General features: G+C 38.0%; 1 protein-coding gene across 3 annotated transcripts in view; it reads left to right on the plus strand.

The window, feature by feature from the left end:
* The window catches only part of USP34 (ubiquitin specific peptidase 34), a 297,846-nt gene that overhangs the window by 108,330 nt on the left and 162,066 nt on the right, over positions 1-27,450 (plus strand). For all 3 annotated transcript variants that reach the window (XM_032176545.2, XM_032176542.2, XM_032176541.2), the window contains exons 9-15: positions 160-241; positions 326-418; positions 20,639-20,764; positions 20,941-21,070; positions 22,032-22,067; positions 22,434-22,564; positions 22,840-23,450. In XM_032176545.2, the coding sequence (XP_032032436.1) occupies positions 160-241; positions 326-418; positions 20,639-20,764; positions 20,941-21,070; positions 22,032-22,067; positions 22,434-22,564; positions 22,840-23,450 (1,209 nt within the window). The remainder of the gene's footprint in view (positions 1-159; positions 242-325; positions 419-20,638; positions 20,765-20,940; positions 21,071-22,031; positions 22,068-22,433; positions 22,565-22,839; positions 23,451-27,450) is intronic.

A 27,450-nucleotide genomic window follows, 5' to 3' on the forward strand; every position in this document is an offset into this window, starting at 1 on the left:
TCATTCTAGTTATGCTTTGTAGTATTCTATAAAACTGATTGTATCTAATTCTTTGTAATTCCTATGGGAACAAATTTAGGTTTTCAACTGAGTCTACCTTTTAGAAATGAGAAAAGATGACAATTTTTTTAATGTACTATTTTTATTGCTTGACTTTAGGTCCATTGCAAAAGAACTTGCAGACTGGCTTATTAGCAACAATGTGGTGGAGCATATATTTGGACCAAATTTACATATTGAGGTTTGTGTATGATTACATGACTTCTCTGTTCTATTGATAGAGAATAGTATTTTTAAAAATTAATATTAAGTTTTTCTTTTCCAGATTATCAAACAGTGCCAAGTGATTTTGAATTTTTTGGCAGCAGAAGGGCGGCTGAGTACTCAACATATTGACTGTATTTGGGCTGCAGCACAGGTAATATTAACAGCTTACATTTATTGAGTGCTTTGCTTATCATATGTTCTAAGTGCTTCTCTGTGAGGTAAATTCTATTATCCTGTTTTATAGCTAAGGAGATCAAGACTTGGACAAGCTGGGACTGAAATCTGGCTTCCAAGTCCATGTCTTACTATGTTACTGGTAGAATGGAAGGAAATCAGAGTCAGTCAGTTGGAGCTTCTTCATAAAACCATCCTGGTTTAATAAAGAGACATTTTCCTGTTTTTCTCATTTATACAGTCTACCCTTCTATCCTGAATTATTGTATTGGTATGTTTCTTGTCTGTTGTACTGTTTTTTTTTTTTTAATTTTTTAAGTAGGCATATATCCACGATTCAAAATTCTAAAAGTAAATATAAAAAATATATTACATGTTTTTCCTTTCTGCCCCATCTCTCAGGCATGCAGTTCTTATCCTCTCAGGTATATCAGATTTTTTTGTATAAATAGTGAACTGTATACATTTTTCTTCCTCTTTCTTTTTCACAAATGTAGCATACCAACCAGACGTGGCTTTGGCCTTTTTTTTTTTTTTTTCTTAATTTGTTCTGGAGATTTCTCATCAATATATGAAGTGCTTTTTGTCTTCTTGTAAGACTGTATAGTGTTTAATTATTTTTTCCCCTAGTCTTTTGTTTTTTTTTTTTTTTTTGAGGCGGAGTCTTGCTTTGTAGCCCAGGCTGGAATGCCATGGCGCAGTCTTGGCTTACTGCAACTTCCGCCTCCCTGGTTCAAGTGATTCTCCTTCCTCAGCCTCCTGAATAGCTAGGACTACAGGTACGCGCCACCACGCCCAGCTAATTTTTGTATTTTTAGTAGAGATAGGGTTTCACCATGTTGGTCAGGCTGGTCTCGAACTCCTGACCTCGTGATCCACCCACTTTAGCCTCCCAATGCGCTGGGATTACAGGCATGAGCCACCACTCTCGGCCTCCCGAGTCTTTTCTGTTACAAACAATGCTGTAATTAACTTCTAACATGTTCATTTCATCCTTGTGTAAAACTTTTGTGTAGCTATGATAAATTCTTACTTACAAGTAGAATTACTAGGTTAAAGAATACGTGTGGTTTGCTTGTGATAGATAATGGTATGGCAGTTTGACTTTCCCCTTAATTTCTTCAGCACATTAAATTTCATATCTTTGCCAACCTGATGGGTGAAAAGTGATATCATGGGTATTTTAAATTTGCATTTCTTTTATTACGAGTGAGTTTGCAAATCTTGTGTTTAAGAGCCATTTTGTTGCTTTTTCTGGAATTGTTCATATTTTTTGCTGTTTATCAATTGTTTTTCTTATTTTTTAATTTGTAGGAGCTCTTTATGTGTCACTGAAGTTGATCTTTTGTTTGTGATTACAACTTATTACTGTATCCTGGTTTGATGCCTTTTGCTTTGCTTAAGGTGGTTTTTACTGTTCAGTTTCATATTTGTGGTTGTAGTTTTTATGGTCTGTGGATTTCATATCTTGGTTTGAAATGCCTTCTCCATTCACAACATTATAAGAGAATTCTCCTTTAGTTTCTTCCTATGCATTTTCTATTGCAATTATATATCTTAATCTTTGATCCAGCTGGGATTTATGTTGGCTTAAAGTGTTACGTATGTGTCCAACTTTCCTCCCTTTTTTGTTGTGCAGTTTTTCCAATTCCATTTGTTTACTAACTCTTCTTTCTGACTTGAGATACCAATTTTGTCTTGACTGGATCATTTTTTGAACTCTCTAGACTGACCTATTTGTGTGTATAATTATGATCTATACCAGGGATTGGTAAACTTATAGTCTGTGGGCCAGCTATCTGTTTTTGGAAATTTTTGCTACACAGACGTGCCCATTCTTCTTTTTGAGGTGGAGTCTTGCTGTGTCGCCCAGGCTGGAGTGCAGTGGCGCGATCTTGGCTCACTGCAACCTCCGCCTCCCGTGTTCAAGGGATTCTCCTGCCTCAGCCTCCTGAGTAGCTGGGATTACAGGCACGTGCCACCACGCCCAGCTAATTTTTGTATTTTTAGTAGAGACGGGGTTTCACCATGTTGGCCAGGATGATCTCAATCTCTTAACCTCATAATCCTTCCGCCTTGGCCTCCCAAAGTGCTCGTATTACAGGCGTGAGCCAATGTGCCCGGCCTGACGTGCCCATTCTTTTACATATTGTCCATGGTGGCTTCCATAGCACAACAGCAGAGTTCAGTAATCATAACAGAGACCCTGTCACCCATAATCCTAAAATATTTACTTTCCGGTCCTTTAAGAACATGTTCATTGAGTTTATACTAATTTTTTTCTTTATTTTTACTTGCATCTTTGTAATATTTTTAAATGCCTGAGACGACTAGTCCTTCCTCATTATTGTTATAACTTTTCTGTCTTATTTCTTCATATGAATTTTAGCATTGACGTAAAATATTTTCATTGTGTTAATGATGATTAATTTGAGAGCTGAAGTTCCGTCTTCCTGTCCAAAGTATGATACTCTTTTTCTTTTTTCTTTTGCATTATTCACAGTCTTAGTTATTTGTATATAGATTTTTATTTCGTGCTATGCTTAATCTAAGGAATTTGTTTTTTATTGCTATTATAAATTGTGATTTCTTCAATTATATTTCTTCCGTTATGTTGCTATTTCTTTTATTATATTTAGTGATGGAGATATAGAGATATATATAAAATTAAAATATTTTTCATTACTAATGATTGTGTGCCTTGAGCCTTCACTGAATTCTTAGGTTGGTTGTGGTAGATTTTCAGTGTATTTTCTTTGACTTCCCGTGTCTAACATTGTGTGCTTGTTTGTTTGAGATGGAGTCTCCAGCCCTCACCTAGGCTGGAGCGCAGTGGTGTAATTAGCTCATTGCAGCCTTGAACTTCTGGGCTCAAGTGAGCCTTTCAAGTAGCTGAAACTACAGACACGAGCCACCAGCTGGCAAATTGTGTGTGTGTGTGTGTGTGTGTGTGTGCTCATGCTTCTAAACATATTTAAATTATTGTCTTATAAGACGTTGCATACTGCTAGCATGTGAAGTCATAACTATACTTGAGTTAGTGTGGCCACTGCAGTAGCTCTTTCTATATTACGTTTCATAATTTGAATCTTATTCCTTCTTGCCCTTTCAGGAACTGTTACTAGGAGGGATTATTTCTTCTTCTATTACATATTCATATATCTTGTCTGTACTGGATTTTTTATGTTGTGGATCTCTTCATATGCCTTTGCTGTTTGTTCTGTTGCCAAGGCTAGAGTATGGTGGTGGAGTCCTGACTTGCTGCAGCTTCTGCCTCCTGGGCTCAAGTTATTGTCCCACCTCAGCCTCCTAAGTAGCTGGGACTACAGATGCACACCACCATGCCTGGCTAATTTTTGTGTTTTTTGCAGAGACGAGGCTTCGCCTTGTTGCCCAGACTGGTCTCGAACTCCTGAGCTCAAGCGATCCTCCTGCCTTGCACTCCCAAAGTGCAGGGATTATAGCTGTGAGCCACCACACCCGGCCAGATTCATATTTCTAAGAGACAACTAGATAAATGTTGTATATACTTTGGAGTTTCATGTACTTTTCTAATAGTGCTGTCTCTCAAATGGAACTCTTGTCTGGCAACTTCTCGGGGAATAGTATTGGAGGCATAACTACTTGTACTTTTCTCATTTGTCTCATCAAGCTTTCATTTCAGGTTGTAGGACTCTAAATGAGAGAATGTACAGCGGTACCAGTATCTGTATTTACATGCAATTACTTTATGTAGTTTTCTCCCCCAGGGAAGATCTCTGGTGGATGGGTTACCTATATGTTGGCTGCCTCTGTTTTTCTGAGTGACGGATGGCTGACAGAAAGAATCATACTTTATAGAAAACTTCATTTAAGTCCTGTCTCCATCTCCATGTCTTCCTTCTGTCCATCAAATCTGTTACTCTGAGCCCAGAATCTTTCTCAGTTATATTGGGAAGATCGTCTCACCTACCTCCTCTGTAGCTTTCTTACAACTTACTCTGAGCTACAATTTTCTTTACCTATTACATTTTAAAAAGGTATTCCCTGTCTGGGCATGGTGGCTCACGCCTGTAATCCCAGCACTTTGGGGGGCCAATGTGGGCAGATCACAAAGTCAGCAGTTCAAGACCAGCCTGACCAACATGATGAAACCCTATCTCTATTAAAAATACAAAAATTAGCCAGGCATGGCGGCACATGCCTGTAATCCCAGCTACTCAGGAGCCTGAGGCAGAGGTTGCAGTGAGCTGAGATCACGCCATTGTACCCCAGCCTGGGCAACAGAGTGAGACTCTGTCTCAAAGAAATATATAAATAAATAAATAAATAAATAAATAGGTATTCCCAGTCATTTTAAGCTTTCAGAAATGTGTAAGTTTTGTGTCTGAGGGGAACTTTAATTTTCTTTGTGGATTTGTTCTTTTTATTATAAAGTACAGTAATTTTCTTCTCTAGAGGATGATGAAATTCAACAATTTTCTCCTACTTTCTCATTTTCCACCTCCCAGTTTTTAATGTTACTTGTATTTTATCAAGTATTACAACATTTAGATTATATACTATAACAGTAATTCCCACAGTTGCTTAGTATTATCCTATATTTAGGTATGTGACTGACAAATCCTTTTTCCTCAACTCCTGTTTTTCTCATTCCTTTCTTCCTTACTCCAGAATTAATTGTATTTATTCTTCTTATGGATTTCACATAGTAGGCTTTTGTTTTTCCTGAAGAGAAGTTTGTGGATGTTATATTCTGGAGTTGTACACACTTGAAATGTCTCTTTTGTTTATTCTTGAAGAAGAGTTTGAGTGAATGTTCTCCTCATTTCCTGCTGGCAAGATTTTTCTCTCATGTGGTTTGTCTTTTTTTAAAGTGTTCATTGATCCCATGAGGGTTTTTGTGTTCTGTTTTGTTCTGAGTTTTTGAAGGCATATATACCTACATACATACATATATACACACACACACACACACACACATATTTATAAATAAACACGTGTGTGTGTGTGTGTGTGTATGTATATATGTATTTTGAAATGGAGTCTTGCTGTGTTGGCCAGGCTGGAGTGCAGTGGGGCAATCTCAGCTCACTGCAACCTCTCCCTCCCTGGTTCAAGCAATTCTCCTGCCTCAGCCTCCTGAGTAGCTGGGATTACAGGCACGCACCTCCATGCCTGGCTAATTTTTGTAGTTTTAGTAAGAGACGGGGTTTCACCATGTTGGTCAGGCTGATCTCAAACTCGTAACCTTGTGATCTGCCTGCCTTGATCTCCCAAATTGCTGGGATTATAGGCATGAGCCACCATGCCTGGCCTATTTATTTATTTACTTATATTTTTAAATTATTTTTTTGAGACAGAGTCTTGCTCTGTTGCCAAGGCTGGGGCGCAGTGGTGCGATCTTGGCTCACTGCAACCTCTGTCTCCCAAGTTCAAGCAGTACTTGTACCTCATTCTCCCGAGTAGCTGGGATTACAGACGTGCACCACCACATCGTCTAATTTTTGTATTTTTAATAGCGACAGGGTTTCATCATGTCAACTAGGCTGGTCTCAAACTCCTGACCTCAAGTGATCTGCCTGCCTCGACCTCCCAAAGTGCTGGGGTAATAGACACGAGCCACTGCGCCTGGCCTTGGTTGAAGGCTTTTAATATATATGTACTTTTTCTTGTATTTTCCTTTTATTTTATATTGTCGTAAAATAGATATAACATAAAATTTACCATTTTCACCATTTATATGTGTACGAGTTAGTGGGATTAAAGATATTCATGATGTTGTGTAACTATCACCACTATCTGTACGCAAAACATTTTCATCATCACCGGTAACAACTTTGTACCTATAAAATACTAAATCTTAATTTCCTTCCTCCTTTCAGCCCCTGGTTTCTTCTATTTTACATTCCCTTTTTGGAGACAGCGTCTTGCTGTGTCACTTGTGCTGGACGCAGCAGTGTGATTACAGCTCACTGCTGCAGCCTCAAAACTCCTGGGCTCAAGTGACCCTCCGGCCTCAGACTCCTGAGTAGCTGGGACTAAAGCACGCCTACCTAATTTTTGTATTTTTTGTAGAGATGGTGTCTTGTTGTATTGCTCAGGCGGGTCTCCAGTGTTTGGGCTGAAGCCATTCACCTGCCTCGGTCTCCCAAAGTGCAGGGATTGTAGGTGTGAGCCACCACACTCAGCCGTTTCACATTCTGTTGTCTTCTGTCTCCATGAGTTTGCCTATTCTAGGTAACTCGTGTAAGTGGAATCATAACATTTGTCCTTCTCTGTGTGGCTTACTTTACTAACATAATGTTTCCAAAGTTATTATTTTATAGGTACAAATTTGTTATTGGTGATGATGAAAATGTTTTGCGTACAGATAGTGGTGATAGTCTATGTCATAGCATACGTTAAAATTTCATTCCTTTTATGACTAATATTCCACTGTATGTATATACTGCATTTTATTCATCCATCAGTGGACATTTGGGTTGTTTCCACCTTTTGGATATTATGAGTAACGCTGACGTGAACATGGGCTTACAAATATCTGTTCAATTTCCTGCTTTCAGTTATTTTGTATATATAGTCATGCGTTGTATAACCATGTTTCAGTCAACAATACACCACATACATATACAACAGTGGTCCCATAAGATTATAATGGAGCTTATTATAATTCGTATCACCTGCTGACATTGTAATAGCTGTCCTAGTATAGTGCAACAAATTACTTTTTCTGTGTTATTTACCATTGAGTTACAGTTGCCTACAGTATTCAGTACAGTAACATGCTGTACAGGAGCAGTAAACTATAGCTTATAGCCTAGGTGTGTAGTAGACTCTACCAATCTTTTGTGTAAGTATACTGTAATGTTCACAAGAGGGCATTTCTCAGAACGTATCCCTGTCCTTAAGCCACACAGGACCGTGTACCTAGGAGTAGGATGTCTGGATCACATGGTAATTCTGTGTTAAACTTTTTGAGAAGGCACCAAATTGTTTTGCACAGCAGCTGCACCATTTTACATTCTCACCAGTGATACCAGAAGGTTCTGGTTTCTCCACATCCTTGCCAATACTTGTTACTTCCCCTTTGAAAAAAAAAATTCAGCTATCCTAGTAGGTGTGAATTTGTATCTCATTGTGGTTTTTATTTGCATTTTCCTGATGATTAATTATATTGAACATGCTTTCCTGTGCTCATTGGCTATTTGCATGTTTGCTTTGGAGAAATGTCTGTTCATGTCTTTTGCCCACTTTTGATTGGGTTTTGTTTGGTTTTCTTTTGAGTTTTACAAAAAATATGCTGGATGTTAATTTTTTAAATCATGTATATAATTTGCATATAATTTCTCTAAGTCTGTTTTTCTTTTTAAATTGAGATATAATAGGCAAATATTGAAATACTATACAAATACAAAAATTATGTATTTAAGGTGCACAACTTGATGTTTTAATGTGCTTAGTGAGAAATAATCATTACAGTCAAGCTAATTCACATATCTATTACCTCACATAGTTACCATTTTCTTTCAAGTATGCAATACAGTATTGTTAACTATAGTAATGTTGCTGTACATGAGATCTCCAGAATTTACTCATTTTGGAGAACTTAAACTTTATACCCTTTTACTGATGTCAACTTATTTCTCACTCCTCCTATACTCCCTGCTTCTTTGACTACTTTAAATTCATCATGTAAGTGAGACTATGCAGCATTTATCTTTCTTTGTGTGGTTTATTTCACCTAGCATAATGTTTTCTAGGGTCAGTCATGTTGTCAAAAATGGAAGGATTTCCTCCTTTTTAAAAGCTGCATAATATCCCTATGTGTGTATGTATACGTACACCACATTTTGTTTATTCATCTGTGGAAAGATGTTTAGTTTTTTTTCCATATCTTGGCTCTTGGGAATAATACTGCAGTGAATGTGAAGTGAAGATATCTCTGAGTTAGTGATTTCATTTCCTTTGGATATATATCCAAAGTGGGATTGTGGATCGTAACTTAAGATAGTTCTGTTTAATTTTTTGAGGAACGTCCATATTGCTTTCAAAAATGACTGTACCAGTTTTCATTCCCACCAACAGTGTATAAGGATTCCCATTTCTCCACATTTCTTGCTAACATTTATCTTTTGTCCTTTTGATAACAGTTGTTACAATGTAGGTGTGAGGTATGCTTTTGATTTGTGTTTCTCTGATGATTAGTAATATTGAGCAGCTTTTATACCTGTTGGCTATTTGTATGTCTTTTTTTGAGAAATGTCTATTTTCTTTGCCCTACATAGGGTAATTTATTTATTTATTATTATTTTTTTTTTGCTATTGAGTTGTATGAGTTTCTTAAATATTCTGGATATTAACCCCTAATCAAATACATGGTTTGTAAATATTTTCTTCCATTTTGTAGGTTGCCTTTTCACTCTGTTGATTGTTTCCTTTGCTGTGCAGAAGCTTGTTGGTTTGATGAAATCTCAATTGTATATTTTAGCTTATGTTGCCTATGCTAATAGTTCCTGTCAAAAAAATTATTTCCTAGACCATTGTCAAGAAGCTTTTTAACCTGTGTCACCTTCTAGTAGTTTTACAATTTCAGATCTTAAATGTACTTTGAAGTTTTTAATCCATTTTGAGTTGATTTTTGTATGTGGTGTAAGATAAGGATCTAGTTTCATTCTGTATGTGGATATCAGGTTTTCCCATCACCTTTTGTTGAAGAGACTGTCCTTTCCCTATCATATGTTCTTGGCATCCTTCTGGAAGATCAGTTGATTGTAGATGCATGGATTTGTTTCTGGGGTTTTTATTCGTTCTATGGGTCCATATGTCTGTTTTTATGCCAGTACCATATATAATATATATTTTTAATGGACAGGATCTTGCTTGTTGTCCAGGTTGGAGTGCAGTGGTTCAGTCACAGCTCATTGCAGCCTCGACTTCCTGCACTGAGGTGATCTTCCTGCCTCAGCCTCTCAAAATAGCTAGGACTACAAGAGCATGCCACCATGCCCAGCTAACTTTTAATTTTTTTAAATTGTTTTGTAGAGACTGGGTCTTGCTGTGTTGCCCAGGCAGGTCTCAAACTCCTGGCCTCAAGCAATCCTCCTTCCTCAGCCTCCCAGAATGTTGAGATTACATGTGTGAGCCACTGCCCCTGGCTCATATTGTTTTGATTACTGTAGTCATGTAATGTATTTTGGAATTAAAAAGTGTGATACCTCAAGCTCTAGTCTTACTCAAGATTGTTTTTTGCTATTTGAGGCTTTTTGTGGTTCTGTATGAATTTTAGGACTGTTTTTCCTATTTCTGTAAGGAATGCCATTGAGGCCGGGTGTGGTGGCACACGCCTATTAATCCCAGCACTTTGGGGAGGCCAAGGAGCTAACTTCTGATAGCCTGAGCTCAGAAGTTCGAGACTAGCCTGAGCAACATGCTGAAACCCTGTCTCTGCCAAAAATACAAAAAAACTAGTTGGACGTGGTGGTATGTCCCTGTAGTTGCAGCTACTTGGGAGGCTGAGGTGGAGGATTGCTTGAGCCCAGGACGTCGAGGCTGCAGTGAACCGAGATTGCACCACTGTACTCCAGCTTGGCTGACAAAGTGAGACCCTGTCTCAAAACAAAAGACTGCCATTGAGATTTTGATAGGGATTGTGTTGACTCTGTAGATTTTGGGTGGTATGGACTTTTAATGGTATTTTTCCTTCAATGCATGAATATGGAATGTCTTTTTATTTATCTGTTTCTTCTTTAATTTCCTTCAGTGTTTTATAATTTTCAGTGTACAAGTCTTTTACTTCTTTGGCTAAGTTTATTTCTACATATTGTAAAATACTTTTGTTGCTGTGGTAAATGGGACTGTTTTCTTAATTGCCTTTGCAGATCGCCTGCTTCTACTTAGAAATGCCACTGATTTTTGTATATTAACTTGGATCCAGCAGCTCTACTGTATTCATTTATTAGTTCTAACAGTTTTTTGTTGTTGTGGAGTTGTAACGTTTTTCTACATATGTATGATCATTTGTAAAAAGATAATTTTTCTTTCCTGTTTTCTATTTGGAGTCCTTTTATTCCTTAAGTCCTCTCACTTGGAATTTCAGTATTAAATTGAGTAAGAGTGTTAATACTGGGGCATCCTTGCCTGTCCGGGATCTTAGAGGAAAAGCTTTCAGTTTTTCCCTATTATTTGTGTGCTTTATATATGAAAAAAAGCTGGCCAGGCATCCCAGCATTTTGGGAAGCTGAGGCGGGTGGATCACGAGGTCAGGAGTTCAAGACCAGCCTAGCCAACATAGTGAAACCCCATCTCTACTAAAAATACAAAAATGAGCCTGGTGTGGTGGTGGGCGCCTATAGTCCCAGCTACTTGGGAGGCTGAGACAGGAGAATTGCTTGAACCTGGGAGGCAGAGGTTGCAGTGAGCAGAGATCGCGCCACTGCACTTCAGGCTGGGTGACAGAGTGAGGCTCTGTCTCAAAAACAAAACAAAACAAAAAACAAAACAACTGTGGGCTTTTCATATATGGCCTCTCTTATGTTGAGGTAAGTTCCTTCTATGCCTGTTCTTTTGAGCATTTTTATCATGAATGGTGTTGAATTTTGTCAGATGCTTTATTTTTTGCCGTGTGATCTATGGTTTATTTTCATTCTTTTGTGTCCTTTGATGCACAAACGTTTTTAATTTTGATGAAGTCTAACATATCTTTGTTTTTGTTGTTGACCATTTTTGGCGTCATACCCATGAAATAATTTTCAAATCCAATGTCATGAAGATTACAATCCTTATCTTTTTCTTCTAAGGGTTTTTAAAAAGATGTTTCTTTTAAGTTTAAGTATTTGATGTGTTTTGAGTTGTTATATGTGGTGTAAGGTAAAGATTAAACTTTATTCTTTTTACATGTAAATATTCAGTTTTCCTAACACCATTTGTTGAAAAAACTGTCCTTTCCCCCATTAAATGGTCTTGGCAACCTTGGTTGAAAGTCAGTTGACTTTTTCATATGAAGGTTTATCTTTGGGATCTGCATTCTTCTCCACTGGCCTACATGTGTGTCCTTATGTCAGTACCTTACTATTTAATTACTACTGTTGCTTTTTGTTTTTTCTTTTTTTTCTTTTTGCAAGTTTCAAGTCATCTTTTTAGACTGTTTTGGCTATTTAGAGTCCCTTGCAATTCTGTATGAATTTGAAGATCAGCTTTTCCAGTTTTGTAAAAAAGGATAGGTATTGCATTGACTCTGTGGATCACTTTGGAGGCAATATTAATATCTTAACAATATAAGTCTTCCTATCCATTAACATGAATGTCTTTCTCTTTATTTAGGCTTTTAATTTATTTTAGCAATGTTTTGTAGTTTTCAGTATATAAAACTTTACCCTCTTTGGTTAGATTTGTTCCTAAGTATTCTTTTACATGCTACTGAAAATTCTGTTACTTTCTTAATTTTCTTTTCAGATTGTTCATTTCTAGTGTATAGAAATATAGCTGATTTTTGCATTTTGATTTTGTTCCTTGCAACTTGGTGAATTTGCTTCTTAGCTTAGTAGTTCTCCTGTGAATTCTTTAGGATTTTCTATATATATGATTATGTCATTTGCAATTAGAGATAGTTGTACATCTTCCTTTCTCATTTGGATGCCTTTGATTTTTTTGTCTCATAGCTCTGGCTAGTAGTTCATTACAGTGTTGAGTAGCAGTGGTAAATATGGGCATCCTCGTCTTGTTCTGATCTTAGGGGGAAATATGTTATTCATCATTGAGTATGGTATTGCCTGTGGGTTTTTTGATAAGTACCGTTTATCATGTTGAGGATTTTTTTTCTCTTTTAGTTTTCTGAGAATTTTTATCATGAAAGGAATCTTCCAGGTTGTCTAATTTTCTCGTGTATAATTATAATATCTCATAATTTTTCTAATAAGTTTAGTATGAATGCCCTCATTTTCATTGAAGGTTTTAATTCTTTGTCTTTTTTTTCCCCATGGTCCAGCTAAAGGGTTGTCATTTATAAAATCCTTTAACAAACTGTCCTTTGGTTTTGTTAGTTTTCTCTATTAACATTCTTATTTATTTATTTATTTTAGGCGGAATCTCGCTCTGTCTTGCCCAGGCTGGAGTGCCGTGGTGCGATCTTGGTTCACTGCAGCCTCCGCCTCCCAGGTTCAAGTGATTCTCCTGTCTCAGCCTCCTGAGTAGCTGGGACTACAGGCATGTGCCAACCACACCCAGCAAATTTTTTTTGTATTTTTAGTGGAGACGGGATTTCGCCATGTTGGCCAGGCTGTTCTTAAACTTATGACCTCATGTGATCCACCTGCCTTGGCCTCTCAAAGTGCTGGGATTACAGACGTGAGCCACCACACCTGGCCCATTCTTACATTTATTTATTTATTTATTTATTTATTTATTTATTTTTTTTTTTTTTTGAGATGGAGTCTTGCTCTGTCACCCAGGCTGGAGTGCAGTGGCGCAATCTCGGCTCACTGCAAGCTCCGCCTCCCGGGTTCGCGCCATTCTCCTGCCTCAGCCTTTCCGAGTAGCTGGGACTACAGGTGCCCACCACCACGCCCGGCTAATTTTTTTTTGTATTTTTAGTAGAGACGGGGTTTCATCGTGGTCTCAATCTCCTGACCTCGTGATCCGCCTGCCTCGGCCTCCCAAAGTGCTGGGATTACAAGCGTGAGCCACCGTGCCCGGCCTCTTACTGTTTTTTAAAGAGAGAATTTCTTGCTCTCTTGCCCAAGTTGGAGTGCAGTGCTGTAATCTTAACTTTCTGGGCTCAGGCAGTCCTTCTGCTTTAGCCTCTCATGTAGCTAGGACTACAGGCTTGTGCCACCACTCCTGGCTAATTTTTAAATATTTTTTGTAGAGAAAGGATTTCACTGTGTTGCTCAGGTTGGTATTGAACTTCTGATGTAAAGCAGTCTTTCCTCCTGGCCTCTCAAAGTGAGAGTATTACCACAGGCATGAACTGCCTCTGACCAGCTTTCTGTACTATTTTCATATTCTTTGTTTTATTTATCTCTAATCATTTTCTTCCTTCTACTAGCTTTAGGTTTAATTGTTTCTCTTGTAGTTCCTTCCCTAAGTTGTAAAGTTTGGTTGTTGAATTGAGATTTTTTTTTTAATTCACATTTACATTTGTAAACATAAGTTTTCATGTATAAATAAAATTTTCCTCTGAACATTGTTCTTTCTGCATTCTATTTTTTGTTGTATTTTATCTGTAAATATTTTCTAATTTCCCTTGTGATTCCATTTTTGATCCTTTGGCTGTTTGAATGTGTTAATTTCTACATATTTGTGAGTTGTCCAGTTTTCCTTCTGGTACTGATTTTCAGCTTCTTCCTGCTGTGGGTAGAGAAACATTTTAGTATGATTATCTGTATTTTAATATCTGTTGAGACTTGTGGTCTAGCATCCAGTCTATCTTGGAACATGTCCCACATGTACTTGAGAAAAATGTGTTTTCTGCTGCTGTTGGAGTGTTCTGTATATGCCTCCTAGGTCTGTTTGGCTTATTGTGTTGTTCAGATTCTCTGTTTCCTTGTTTATGGTTATTCTCTTTATTGAAAATTGGATATTGAAGTCTCCAACTATTATTGTGGAACTTTTTATTTCTCGATTTTCTTCCAGTCTTAATAATGTTTATGGTCATATCTTCTTGGTATTTTGAACCTTTTGTTACTAAAGTTTTTCTTCATCTTTAGTAAACTTATGAAAACATTTTAAACTGTGGTTTGAAAAAAATGCAGTTTATCCCCTTTAATCATTTTTAAGTGTCATTTTAGTTCACTAGTGTTAAGTCTATTCGCGTTGTGTAATAGAGCTCTAGAACTTATTTATATTGCAAAACTGAAACTCTATACCCATTGAACAACAACTCTCCTCATTTCCCCCTCTCATCAACCTTTGGTAACCTCTATTCTACTTTCTGTTTCCATGATTTTGAGTACTCTAGGTTTCCAATATAAGTGGAATCATTAAATATTTGTCCTTTTGTGACTGGCTTATTTCACTCAGCCTAATCTCTTCAACATTCATCTGTGTTGTGGCATGTGTCAGCATTTTCTTCCTTTTTAAGGATGAATAGTATTGCTGTGTGTGTGTGTGTGTGTGTGTGTGTGTGTGTGTGTGTGTGTGTGTGTGCATGCGTGCATGAGCGCTTTCACCCAGGCTGGAGTGCTGTGGCACAATTATGGCTCACTGCAACCTTGACCTTCCAGGATTAAGCCATCCTCCCACTTCAACCACTGAAGTAGCTGGGACTATGGACACATGCCCACCATGCCTGACTAAGTTTTGTATTTTTTAGTAGAGACAGGGTTTTGCCATGTTGACCTGGCTGGTCTTGATTTCCTGGGCTCAAGTGATCTACCTGCCTTGGCCTCCCAAAGTGCTGGGATTACAGGCATGAGCCACTGTGCCTGGCCTGTAGCACGTTTTTTTTTTTTTAATTCATTCATCTGTTGATGGACATTTGGGCTGCTTTTACATCCTGGCTGTTAGGAATAACGCTGTAGTGATCATGGGAGTACAGATACCTCTTTGAGATCTTGCTTTGAATTCTTTTAGACATATACCTAGGAGTCAGATTGCTGGATTAAATGGTAATTCCGTTTGTTTTTTCTGGTAATCTTTTTAAAATTTAAATTGTATCTTATTTGATATTCGTATAGCCAACCCAGCTAGCTTTTGCTTGCTATTTGCATGGAATATCTTTTTCTGTCCTTTCACATTAAACCTTTTTGTGTCTTTGGATATAAAGCAAACCTCTTATAGACAATTGGATCAAGTTTTATTTTATTTTTTATTTTTATTTTTTTTGAGACGGAGTCTTGCTCTGTCGCCCAGGCTGGAGTGCAGTGGAGCAGTCTCACTGCAAGCTCACTGCAAGCTCCGCCTCCCGGGTTCACGCCATTCTCCTGCCTCAGCCTCTCCGAGTAGCTGGGACTACAGGCGCCCGCCACCACGCCTGGCTAATTTTTTGTATTTTTTTTTTAGTAGAGACGGGGTTTCACCGTGGTCTCGATCTCCTGACCTTGTGATCCGCCCGCCTCGGCCTCCCAGAGTGCTGGGATTAGAAGCGTGAGCCACCGCGCCCGGCCTGGATCAAGTTTTTAAAAAATATCAATTCTATCTTTTTCTTTTGATTGGAGAGTTAAACCATTTACATTTAAAATAATTACTCATAAAGAGGTACAAACTTGTGTTGTTTTGCCTTTTCTTTTCTCTATGTCTTATAGTGTTTTTCTGCCTCATTTCTTCCATTACTGCCTTTTTTGTATGTTTAGTTGTTTTGGTGGTGTGTGTGTGTTTGTTGTTGTTGTTTTTGTAGTGAAACAGTTTGATTTCCTTTTAATTTTCTTATGTATTTAATGTGGAGATTACATTTAACATCCTAAAGGTATAACAGTCTAATTTCAATTTATACCAGCTTAACTTCAATGCCATGTAAAAACTCTGCTCCTAATAACTCCATCGCTCCATTTTTGTTACTGCTGTCACAAATTGCAACTTGGTATATTGTGTGCTTAGTAAGGCAGGTTAATAATTATTCTTTGTATTTGTTTTTTAAATCGTGGAAAATAAAAAGTGGAGATATAAACTAAAATTTCAATATTATCTGTAATAATTGCCTATGTATTTATCAGAGATCTTATTTATTTCATTTCAACTGGAAGGACTCTTTTTCGCATTTGTCTCATTTTTTTTCTCTTTGCAAGACAATTCATATTTATTCATCTTGTACCCTACTCAAAGATCAAATTAAATCATTCCATTATTCCCCAGAACTTTTGAAGACATGAAAAGGGTTCATTCTAACAATTACTAATGCCTATTCGTGCTGGGTTTCATGCTGGTCACTGAGAACACAGGGATAGTTCATTGCTGCTGTCTCTCTCCTCGGGGAGTGCCTGTCTTGCAGGATACAGACAAGTGCCTCATGGGGGATACAGCAACAACAGAGGGATGTGGGGCTCTGAGATTGGGCTGGTCCCAGCAAGCTTATATAGCATGGGGTCTGGTATGGTGCACCACAAGAGCACCAAGTACTCAATCAGGAGTTGGAGGTGAGCATTGAAGCATTCTGGCAACTAGCTGATCACCCAAGGGTCTGCCTCAGTGTGAGCACCTCTGAGCCCCAACCTCACATTTCCTCAATTCCTGGGCCCAGGCTTCAGGCTTTCAGTTCCTCCACATGTTGCCCAACCCAACATAGTGAACACTTTTTCCTCAGACATTCTAGGTTTTCTGAGTCATTTGGCTGGCTGTGAAAAAAGAGCTACTCTTTTCAGCTCAGGCTAGCTCAGGCCCGGTCATTCCAGCCCTGGCTGCCCCAGCACTAAGCAGGTCATTGAGCAGCGGGAGGCTGGAACTAGAGTTTGTGGCTGCTACCATCTTGTGTCCCCTTCTCCCATTTAGTGGCTAGAAGCACACTGGGAAACTGCCTTTTAGCAATTTTTATGGGGCAGGTATAAGTGTCACAAACTCCTTCAGCTTTTTTCTGCGAGTGTCTTAATTTCAACCCTAATTTTTGAAGAACAGTTTTGCTGAATTTAGAATTTTTATTGCAGGATTTTTCTTTTAGCCCCTTGAATATATCAGCTCATTGCCTTCTGGCCTCTAAGGTTTTGGATGAGAAATTCGCTGATAATCTTATTGAGGATCTCTTGTATGTGACAAGTTACTTACGGTTTTTGAGATTTTCGTGTTTGACTTCCTACGTTCTGATTGCATTGTGTATCGATAGGGGTCTTTTTGAGTGTATCCTTCTTGGAGTTTGTTGAACATCTTGGATTTGTAGATTCATGTCTTTCATCAAATTGGTTATTTATTTATTTAGTTATTTAAGTATTCTGTCTTTCCATTTTTCTTTGCATTCTGAGATTTCCAAAATGAATGTGTTGCTCTGCTTCATGGTATCCCACAGGTCCCTTAGGCTATTCATTTTTCTTCTTTTCCTCAGACTTGATAATTTCAGTTGTCCTGCTTTTGGATATGCTGATTCTTTTTTCTGCTTGCTCAGAGCTGCCTTTGAATCCTTTTGTAGTGTATTGTTCATTTCAGTTGTTGTACTTTTCATTTCTGTAATTTCTTTTTGGTTCGCTTTTTATAATTTCTGTCCGTTTGCTGATATTCTCATTTTGTTCATGCATTGTTTTCCTGTCTTTACTCTTAGTATCTTTGAGATAAAGTTTTTTAAAATCTTGGTCTAGTGGCTGGGTGTGGTGACTCACACCTGTAATCCTAGCCCTTTGGGAGGCTGAGGCAGGCGGATCACTTGAGGTCAGAAGTTCAAGACCAGCCTGGCCAACATGGCGAAACCCTGTCTTCACCAAAAATACAAAAAAAAAAAAAAAAAACCAAACAAACAAAGAAAACAAAACTAGCTGGGTGTGGTGGCACACACCTGTGGTCCCACCTACTTGAGAGGCTGAGGCATGAGAATCACTTGAACCTGGGAAGCACAGGTTGCAGTGAGCTGAGATCGCACCACTGCACTCCAGCCTGGGTGACAGAGCAAGACTCTCAAAAACAAAAAACAAAAAACAATTCGTCTAGGAAGTGCAACAGGTGGACTTCAGGTATATTTTCTGTGGACTTTTTGTTCTTTCCTTTTTTGTTTTGTTCCCCAAAAGAACAAGTGCAACTCTAAGACCTCTAGTAATCATTTCAGATGGTTTGTGTTGAAACAATGGCAGCCAGCCTCTGTGCCTGTACTCATCAGTCAGAATTAGCAATCAGCTAGCTGTCAGAACAGAGAATCTTGATGTTGGGGGATGTGGTCCTTATTGCCCACCTGTCTCCAGAAGCTGTACCAGAAACCTGTATTGCTGTCTCCATAGCTGCCTATCATTGCATGGGCAGGTTGGGAGTGTGCGTGTCAGAAATTGGTAGCGGTAGCAGCTATGGCATTGGAGGCTGAAATTGTTAAGCGTAGAAGTTCAGATTGACTCTAGAGTTCCAGGATACTTACATCTGATTTGGCTAGTACATTTTTTGTCTTGGTATAGAAGTGGATTCCTGGTGTTTTCTATTCTCCCATCTTCCCTGATACCCTTTTCTTTTTCATCTTCATTGTCTTTGTTTTTGTCTTTCTTCTTTGTCCTGTTCGTCATCTTTGTTTCTTCATCCTCCTTGTCCTCCTCTTTGTCCTCTTCCTCCTGCTCTGCTTGCTGCTGCCGCCACCACGCATTCTTAATAATATTTTTTGTGTACTTTGGAATTAAATAATGTACACATTTGAAAGAATGGGTTTTTTTTTTTTTGACCTCAGTTACAAGATTTTATGATTTTTTTTCTCAAGGGTCTTGTTACTTAAAAATAAGCTCAGTGGCTCATTCCTGTTATTTCAGCACTTTGCGAGGCTGAGGCAAGAGGATCACTTGAGCTTAGGCGTTTTAAAATTAGACTGGGCAATATCATGAGACTTCATCTCTATAAAACAAAACAAAAATAACCAAGTGGCAGATTAATACCCTTGAAACTCCAGCAATATAATGGAAATTTCATTATATTAATGGTTAAATTGGCAGAAAATCAGAAGTTTATTATATATTACATATAGTATATAATATAGTTTATTATATACATACATATACTATATATATAAACATGTGCATATGTTTTTATCATATTTTAAGTAGAAAAAGCATGTAAGAGTTACTTGTTGGCAAAAAGTAGAGAAAACTATTAGTACAAATTGAGAATTCCTAATCCAAAACTCTAAAATTTGAACGACCACAAAGTTTGAGATCTGAGTGCCAACATGGTGCTCAAAGAAGTACTCATTGGAACATTTCAGATTTTGGATTATTGAATTAGAGATCTTCAACTGGTGAATATATAATGCAGATACTCCAAAGTGTGGAAAAACCCAAAATCTGAAACACTTCTGCTTCCAAGCATTTCAGATAGGGGATACTTAACCTGTATATTTTAATCTGTAATGTTATTTAATACTATATTTAAATTAACATTCTTAGTCAAACCTATAAAAGTGGTAAACTTACTGAGTATTCACTTCTCCTTAAAATCAAATACTGTTTGTAGTATTGAAGTACTGCCATTGTTTTTTAAATGGATACTTAGTGGTGTTAAAGTAAATAGCAGTAGAAGCACATAGTGTAATTTATAAGAAGCCTCACCAAGATAGAAGAATTCCTGCAGTATTATGTTTTCTTACATGTATTTCACCTTATATTTCAGTATTAGGTTGTGCGTATTTACCCTGAAAGAGAAGCAGCAGAAGAAAATTCATATGTGTATGCCTACAAAATATAAAAATCAGTGTTTTTGAAAACACTATATTTTAATATATTTTTTATGTATTAAAAGTAGGAAACTTTACATTTGACAGCCCTCAAATTGGGAATTACTTGTCTAATCTTCTGTTTATTACCTTATCTTGATTTAGTAGTTAGCAGCTTCATGACTGTAAAATACTTTTATTTTACATGACATAATATTAATGTTTATGTCTTCATAAATATTGTCCCTCATGAATTTACATATTTGTGTTTATTATGACAAAGAAATCTTTGTATTTCATGGTTTATTATTTTATAAATCTTTATGAGGGTTTCTGTTGTGTACTCTAGTAAAATAAACGCATTATATAAATACTTGATAGAGATTTAATAACAAATCTGGTACACCTGTGATAATTTACTTTTTTCTCCTAAGTGTAATTTATTGTCTTATTTGTATTTTAATTTACTATTTAACTTATTTTTGTGTTATGACATGTAAATTAATTCCATTGGAATCAAGAGATCTTCCCACCATAGCCGCCTGTGTAGCTGGGACCACAGGTGTGCACCTCAGCACCCACCTAATTTTCAAATGTATTTTTTATAGAGATGAGGTCTTGCTATGTTGCCCAGGCTGATCTAAGACTTCTGGGCTCAAGCTGTCCTGCCAACTCAGCCTCCCAAAGTATTGGAATTACAGGCATCAGCCACCACGCCCAGCCTTCCCTCTTATAATTAGGAAATTCAGCTTGTCATTTGGTTAAGTTTCATTTCTGTTTAGGTGAATTTATTTTTACTATTTTATGCACTGCCATTCATCATCTTGGATAATTAGCATTTTACCATCATATTAAAAAATATTAGTGTACTGGCCAACTTTTTGACTTTCAGACTGTTTTTATATCAGGTAATCTACATGTGTTGGGCAATTATTTTTGACCATTCTCTCTAACTTGATTTTCTAGTTGAAACATTGTAGTCGGTATATACATGACTTATTTCCTTCACTCATCAAGAATTTGGATCCCGTACCACTTAGACATCTACTTAATCTGGTCTCAGCTCTTGAGCCAAGTGTTCATACTGAACAGGTAATACATTAAAAACATAATAGTTTTTTTTTCCCGTGAAGTGAAAATTTCTTTGTGATTCAGATAATTTAACTTTCATTTTATTGTCTTGGCATTTCAGTTTGACAAAAAGGATATTAAATTTGTTAGTGTTGCCTGGAATTCTCGAACTGAAATCTCTCCCTCTCTTTTTTTAGACACTGTACTTGGCATCCATGTTAATTAAAGCACTGTGGAATAATGCACTAGCAACTAAGGCTCAGTTGTCTAAACAGAGTTCTTTTGCATCTTTATTAAATACTAATATTCCCATTGGAAATAAGAAAGGTTAGTAGTGTCATGTATTTTGAAGTAAATTGTTGAGAGCTTCTCACTCAGATTTGAAGTATTTTCTGCTAATACATTCAATTCAATCTTTATTTTAAAATAAGTGTGGGATGGGTAGAAGAGTACATATAAAAGGATTAATACTGTGATTAGTTCGTGTTTTGGTTTACCTTTTAAGTGAAGGATAGTGATAAAGTCTTTATAGTTACTGTATTTTCTCAGCTTTGGTTATCTTTTTTTTTAAACAAAAGTTTTTGAGATTTCATTTTGTAAACAAACAAGTTTTGTTTCAGAAATAATTTTAAGAGTAGAACATAATGATTCAGTTATCTTTTTGTGTTTTCTGCTTCAAATTTTCTGCCATGTCAGGTGCTTTGTGGGTTGTTTTTTTTTTTTTTTGAGACGGAGCGTCGGTCTGTCGCCCAAGCTGGAGTGCAGTGGTGTGATCTCAGCTCAATGCAAGCTGCATCTCCCGGGTTCACGTCATTCTTCTGCCTCAGCCTCCCGAGTAGCTGGGACTACAGGCGCCCGCCACCATGCCCAGTTAATTTTTTTGTATTTTTAGTAGAGACAGGGTTTCACCGTGTTAGCCAGGATGGTTTCGATGTCCTGACTTTGTCATCCATCCGCCTCAGCCTCCTAAAGTGCTGGGGTTATAGGCGTGAGCCACTGTGCCCGGCCAGTGGGTATTTTTTTATTTTTTTAACATATATAGCTTTCAAGGGCTTTCTGAAACATTACTTGAACTCAGTTTTTGTATCCTGACAACGTATACTACCCCTCTCTTAGGCTTTTCTGTGCAGGCACCCCCAACAACTACTGTAGGTGGTGGGGACTTAACCTTATTGCAGGTTTCTCCACCTGTATCTTGTTGATTATGTAATATGAACAACTGATACTCTGTCTCAAAGAAGCTCAGTCACTTAGAATGTTTGTCTCCTGTTTTTTCATTTTCCTTCAGAGGAAGAAGAGCTTAGAAGAACAGCTCCATCACCTTGTAAGTTGAGCCTTAGAAATTCATGGCAACATGACTTAGTTTTGTATAGTGATTTTCTAGAGTTCATTGATTTTACATAATAATATATTTGTACCAGTCATAAAGTTCATTTTGAGGAGATGTAAACCTTTAACATATTCGTGTTACCCATTTTTCTTAAAATCATAAACATCTTGACTTTTAATTGAAATATATTACATCTTCTTTAGAAATCATGAGCAAATGTTAACATATTTAGAGATTTTATTTTTGGCTACTTACCATAAAGCTTTGGTAAGTAGGTCAAGGAATCAAATGATAATATCATTCTGTTAAGTCTATGTTAATATAAATTAGAAGTAAAAACAAAAAATATATTTTATATAGGGTCACCTGCAGCTAGTCCTCAAAGCAGTGATAATAGCGATACACATCAAAGTGGAGGTAGTGACATTGAAATGGATGAGCAGCTTATTAATAGAACCAAACATGTGCAACAACGACTTTCAGACACAGAGGTATGAAAATAGGTTTTTCTTCTTTTAAAGGCATTTTTGGCTTTCTGGCATGTTTATCATTTGAATTGGGTATATATACATAATTCATGTTTGGGCTTGTCCTCTCCTTTACATAATATTTTTGATGTCCTTTGAGTTTTTAATTCCATTTTGTATTGTTCAAAGGAGTATAACAAGACTGACAGCCTTTTTAAGAAGTACAGTTTATTAATGTTGGTTACCTTTTTTCTTACAGGTTTAAATATTTATTTAAATCTGTTTGTTTCAAAATACAGGAATCCATGCAGGGAAGTTCTGACGAAACTGCCAACAGTGGTGAAGATGGAAGCAGTGGTCCTGGTAGCAGTAGTGGGCATAGTGATGGATCTAGCAATGAGGTCAATTCTAGCCATGCAAGCCAGTCAGCTGGGAGCCCTGGCAGTGAGGTACAGTCAGAAGACATTGCAGATATTGAAGCCCTCAAAGAGGAAGATGAAGACGATGATCATGGTCATAATCCTCCCAAAAGCAGTTGTGGTACAGATCTTCGGAATAGAAAGTTGGAGAGTCAAGCAGGTATTTGCCTGGGGGACTCCCAAGGCACGTCAGAAAGAAATGGGACAAGCAGCGGAACAGGAAAGGACCTGGTTTTTAACACTGAATCATTGCCATCAGTAGATAATCGAATGCGAATGCTGGATGCTTGTTCACACTCTGAAGACCCAGAACATGATATTTCAGGGGAAATGAATGCTACGCATATAGCACAAGGGTCTCAGGAGTCTTGTATCACACGAACTGGGGACTTCCTTGGGGAGACTATTGGGAATGAATTATTTAATTGTCGACAATTTATTGGTCCACAGCATCACCACCACCACCACCACCATCACCACCACCACGATGGGTAAGCCTACTTCAAAATAAATATTCAGTTCATATTTCCTTTAGGGAAGTATTATATCCTATGTTTATTCAATTTGCAATTCTGTATCAGTGCTATTCATTAGTATAGTGCAAACTATAAATGTAAGCTACAAATAGATAATTTCAAGTTTTCTGTTGGGCACATTTAAAAACACAAAATGAAGCAGGTTGTTGGCCATGCACGGTGGCTCACACCTGTAATCCCAGCACTTTGGGAGGCCAAGGCAGGTGGATCACTTGAGGTCAGGAGTTTGAGACCAGCCTGAACAACATGGCGAAACCCCATCTCTACTAAAAATAGAAAAATTAGCTGGGCATGGTGGTGCACGCCTGTAATCCCAGCTACTTGGGAGGCTGAGGCAGGAGAATCACTTGAACCTGGGAGGTGGAGGTTGCAGTGAGCTGAGATCACACCACTGCACTCCAGCCTGGGCAACAGAGTGAGACTCAAAAACAAAACAACAACAATAGAAAACCAGGTTGTTAATTTTATTTGAGAGGTCTCGTCCAGTCTCCCAGGTGGTGCAGTGGGCAATCTCGGTCATGCAAGTCCGTGCCTCCTGCTCAGCCTCTCCGAGTAGCTGGGACTACAGGCGCCCGCCACCACGCCCGGCTAATTTTTTTGTATTTTTAGTAGAGACGGGGTTTCACCGTGGTCTCGATCTCCTGACCTCGTGATCCGCCCGCCTTGGCCTCCCAAAGTGCTGGGATTACAAGCGTGAGCCACCGCGCCCAGCCAGTTTTAATCATGTTAAACCAATAATATCCACAATGCCATTTCCACATGTAATAAGTATAAAAATTAGTAAGGTATTTCCTTTTTTTCTTACCAAGTCTTCAATATTTAGTGCATGTTTTATAGCACTTCTCAATTTAGACAAGCCACCCTTTAATTCTTTAAAATATGTATTCATTTATTTATTTATTTTCTTCTTCTTCTTTTTTTCTTTGAGACAGGGTCTCGCTCTGTTGCCCAGGCCGGAGTGCAGTGGCACGATCTAGGCTCACTGCAACCTCCACTTCCCAGGCTCAAACAATTCTCGTGCCTCAGCCTCCTGAGTAGCTGGAATTACAGGCACTCACCACCATGCCTGGCTACTTTTTTTGTATTTTTAGTGGAGATGGGGTTTCACCATGTTGACCAAGCTGATCTTGAACTCCTGACCTCAGGTGATCTGCCTGCCTCGGCCTCCCAAAGTGCTGGGATCACAGGTGTGAGCCACCAGGCCCGGCCTTTTTATTTATTTATTTATTTATTTTTTGAGTTGGAGTCTCGCTCTGTCGCCGAGGCTGGAGTGCAGTGGCACAATCTCGGCTCACTGCAACCTCTGCCTCCCAGGTTCAAGCGATTCTTCTGCCTCAGCCTCCCGAGTAGCTGGGACTACAGGCGCCCTCCACCCCCTGCCCATGCCTGGCTAATTTTTGTATTTTTAGTAGGATGGGATTTCACCATATTGCCCAGGCTGGTCTTGAACTCCTGACCTTATGATTCGGCCTGCCAAAGTGCTAGGATTCCAGGCGTGAGCCACTGCGCCTGGCCTTTTTTTTTTTTTAAAAAGAGACAGGGTCTTACTTTGTCACCTAGGCTGTAGTGCAGTGAGGTGATCATAGCTCACCATAGTCTCAAACTCTTGGGCTCAAGCAATCCTCCTGCCTCACCTTTCTGAGTACTTGAGACTTAAGGTGTGTGTTGCCACTCCTAGCTAATTCTTAATTTTTTTTTTTCATAGGGACAGAGTATTGCTATGTTGCCCAGGCTGGTCTTGAACCCTAGACCTCAGTCCTTTTGCCTCAGCCTCCCAAAGCTCTGGGATTACAGGCCTGAGCTACTTATACCCAGCCTAGACCTTCCATGTTTTATGTGTGTAATGGTCACATATGGCTAGTTGGTATTATATTGGATAACACAGGATTAGATTTTCAACTTCTTGTAATAAATGCCTAAAAAAGATATGAGTGCTTATGGAAACTTTCCTAAATTGTGATTAAGAAAGGGAAATTTTACACATCTCCTAATTTGAGGGTATTTAAAAGGGTAAGCTCCAGCATAAAACTTTTTGGTTATCTGTGAAATATACCAAATATGTGATTCTGTCACTTACTGGTGGTATTATGATGGGCAAAATAATTAATTTTTCTTCATTTTTTTCATCTATAAAATGGGAACTATAATCCTAGTGCTTTGGAGGCTAAGGCAGGAGGATCGTTTGAGGCCAGGAGTTTGAGATCAGCCTGACAACATAGTGGGGCCCCGTCTCTACAAAAATATTAAAAACACTAGCCAGGCATGGTATCGCACACCTGTCGTTCTAGATAATTGGGAGGCTGAGGTGGAAGGATTGCTTGAGTCCAGGAGATCAAGACTGCAGTGAGCTATGATTGCACCACTACACTTCAGCCTGGGCAATAGAATGAGACTCTGTCTCTAAAAATAAAATGGGCACAATAGTATCTATCTCATGGTTTTATTGTGAGGATTTCCTGGGCTAACTAATGTGATTGGTACACAATAAGTGCTCGGTAAGTGTTAGCTGCATATTTATTATTGTCATTACGAGTGATAGTATGTGAGTTTATGATGAATCATGGGTATGCCCTTTATCAGATTGAGTTTTGCTATCCTCGACAATTTGTCACATCTTCCAGAATTCAATTGTTAGGGTGAACTACATATCTATACATATTACTTCTTTATTTCCTTTGCTTTTTAATTCTTATCACTGATGCATCTGAGATTAAGGAAGTGTTTTTCAAGATTGGCATTTTGGGCCAGATAATTAAAAAAAATTTTTTTTTTTTTTAAACACAGTCACACTCTGTTCAGGATGGAGTGCAGTGGCACGATCTTGGCTCACTGCAGCCTCCACCTCCCAGGTTCAAGTGATTCTCCTGCCTCAGCCTCCCGAGTACCTGGCATTATAGGCATCTGCCACCATGCCCCAGCTAATTTTTGTATTTTTAATAGAGACAGGGTTTCACCATATTGGCCAGGCTGGTCTTGAGCTGCTGACCTCAAATGATCCGCCTGCCTCGGCCTCCCAAAGTGCTGGGATTACAGGTGTGAGCCACCATGCCCAGCCTTGGGCCAGAACATTTTTTTTTTTTAATTTGAATTTATAACAATGTTAATGTTGCCCTGTGCATTGCAGAATGTTTGCCAGTACACTGAGCCTTATATCTAGATTGCACTAGCATCTCCTCCGTTTTGACAACCAAAAATATCTCTAGATATTTCCAGATTTCCCCCAGGGGCCTAAATTCACCCCTGATTGAGAACCACTGGCACACTGTCTTGCATTATAGATGCAAACATTCACAGTTGTCCCCAGCACAGCTCATGATGAAGACAAAGCAGTTAGTTTGTTACAAAACTGAGGTGCAATATATTCAGTTTGGTACACTGCAAATCTTAGTTTTGACACCTGTACCCATTCCATACCTCACAAGACCTAATGATTTAATTTTTCATTTTAGCTCTTTTCATATTCTGTGTATTAATGGTACTACTTGTGAGTCTCTAAATCAACCCTGAACTTCATGTTATTTTTCGATTTTTTTAAATCATTTTGTCGTTATGACCGGTAACAGTGTGTTTTAGAAATGAATACTTAATTTGGGTTTGTTTAGTTAGAAGTTCCCCAATTAATATTAAGTCCATCAAGACTGCATCCTTAAATTGAAATATTTTTTTGGTTTGATTCTACAGTTGTAAAAAACCATACTTTTTATAGTTTCACATTTTATAGACTTTGTATAAAATAATATGTAAATAGTGAATATTAGTGATCTTGCCTAAAATTGTTCTTTGAATTTGTTCTAATGAGGTGTGTTAATAGGCCCGGTAATATGAGTGTATATATGAAAATTATTTAATAATTCTGACAGTGTGAAGTTTTCAGTTTCGTAAAGCTCTCAACATTCCAGATTGTTAATAAGCAGATGTCAGTTTGTTTCTAAGTGTATTTGTAAGTTTAAGAGAG

This window comes from Hylobates moloch, unplaced genomic scaffold, assembly GCF_009828535.3.
Source record: "Hylobates moloch isolate HMO894 unplaced genomic scaffold, HMol_V3 SCAFFOLD_15, whole genome shotgun sequence".
Classification (NCBI taxonomy): domain Eukaryota; kingdom Metazoa; phylum Chordata; class Mammalia; order Primates; family Hylobatidae; genus Hylobates; species Hylobates moloch.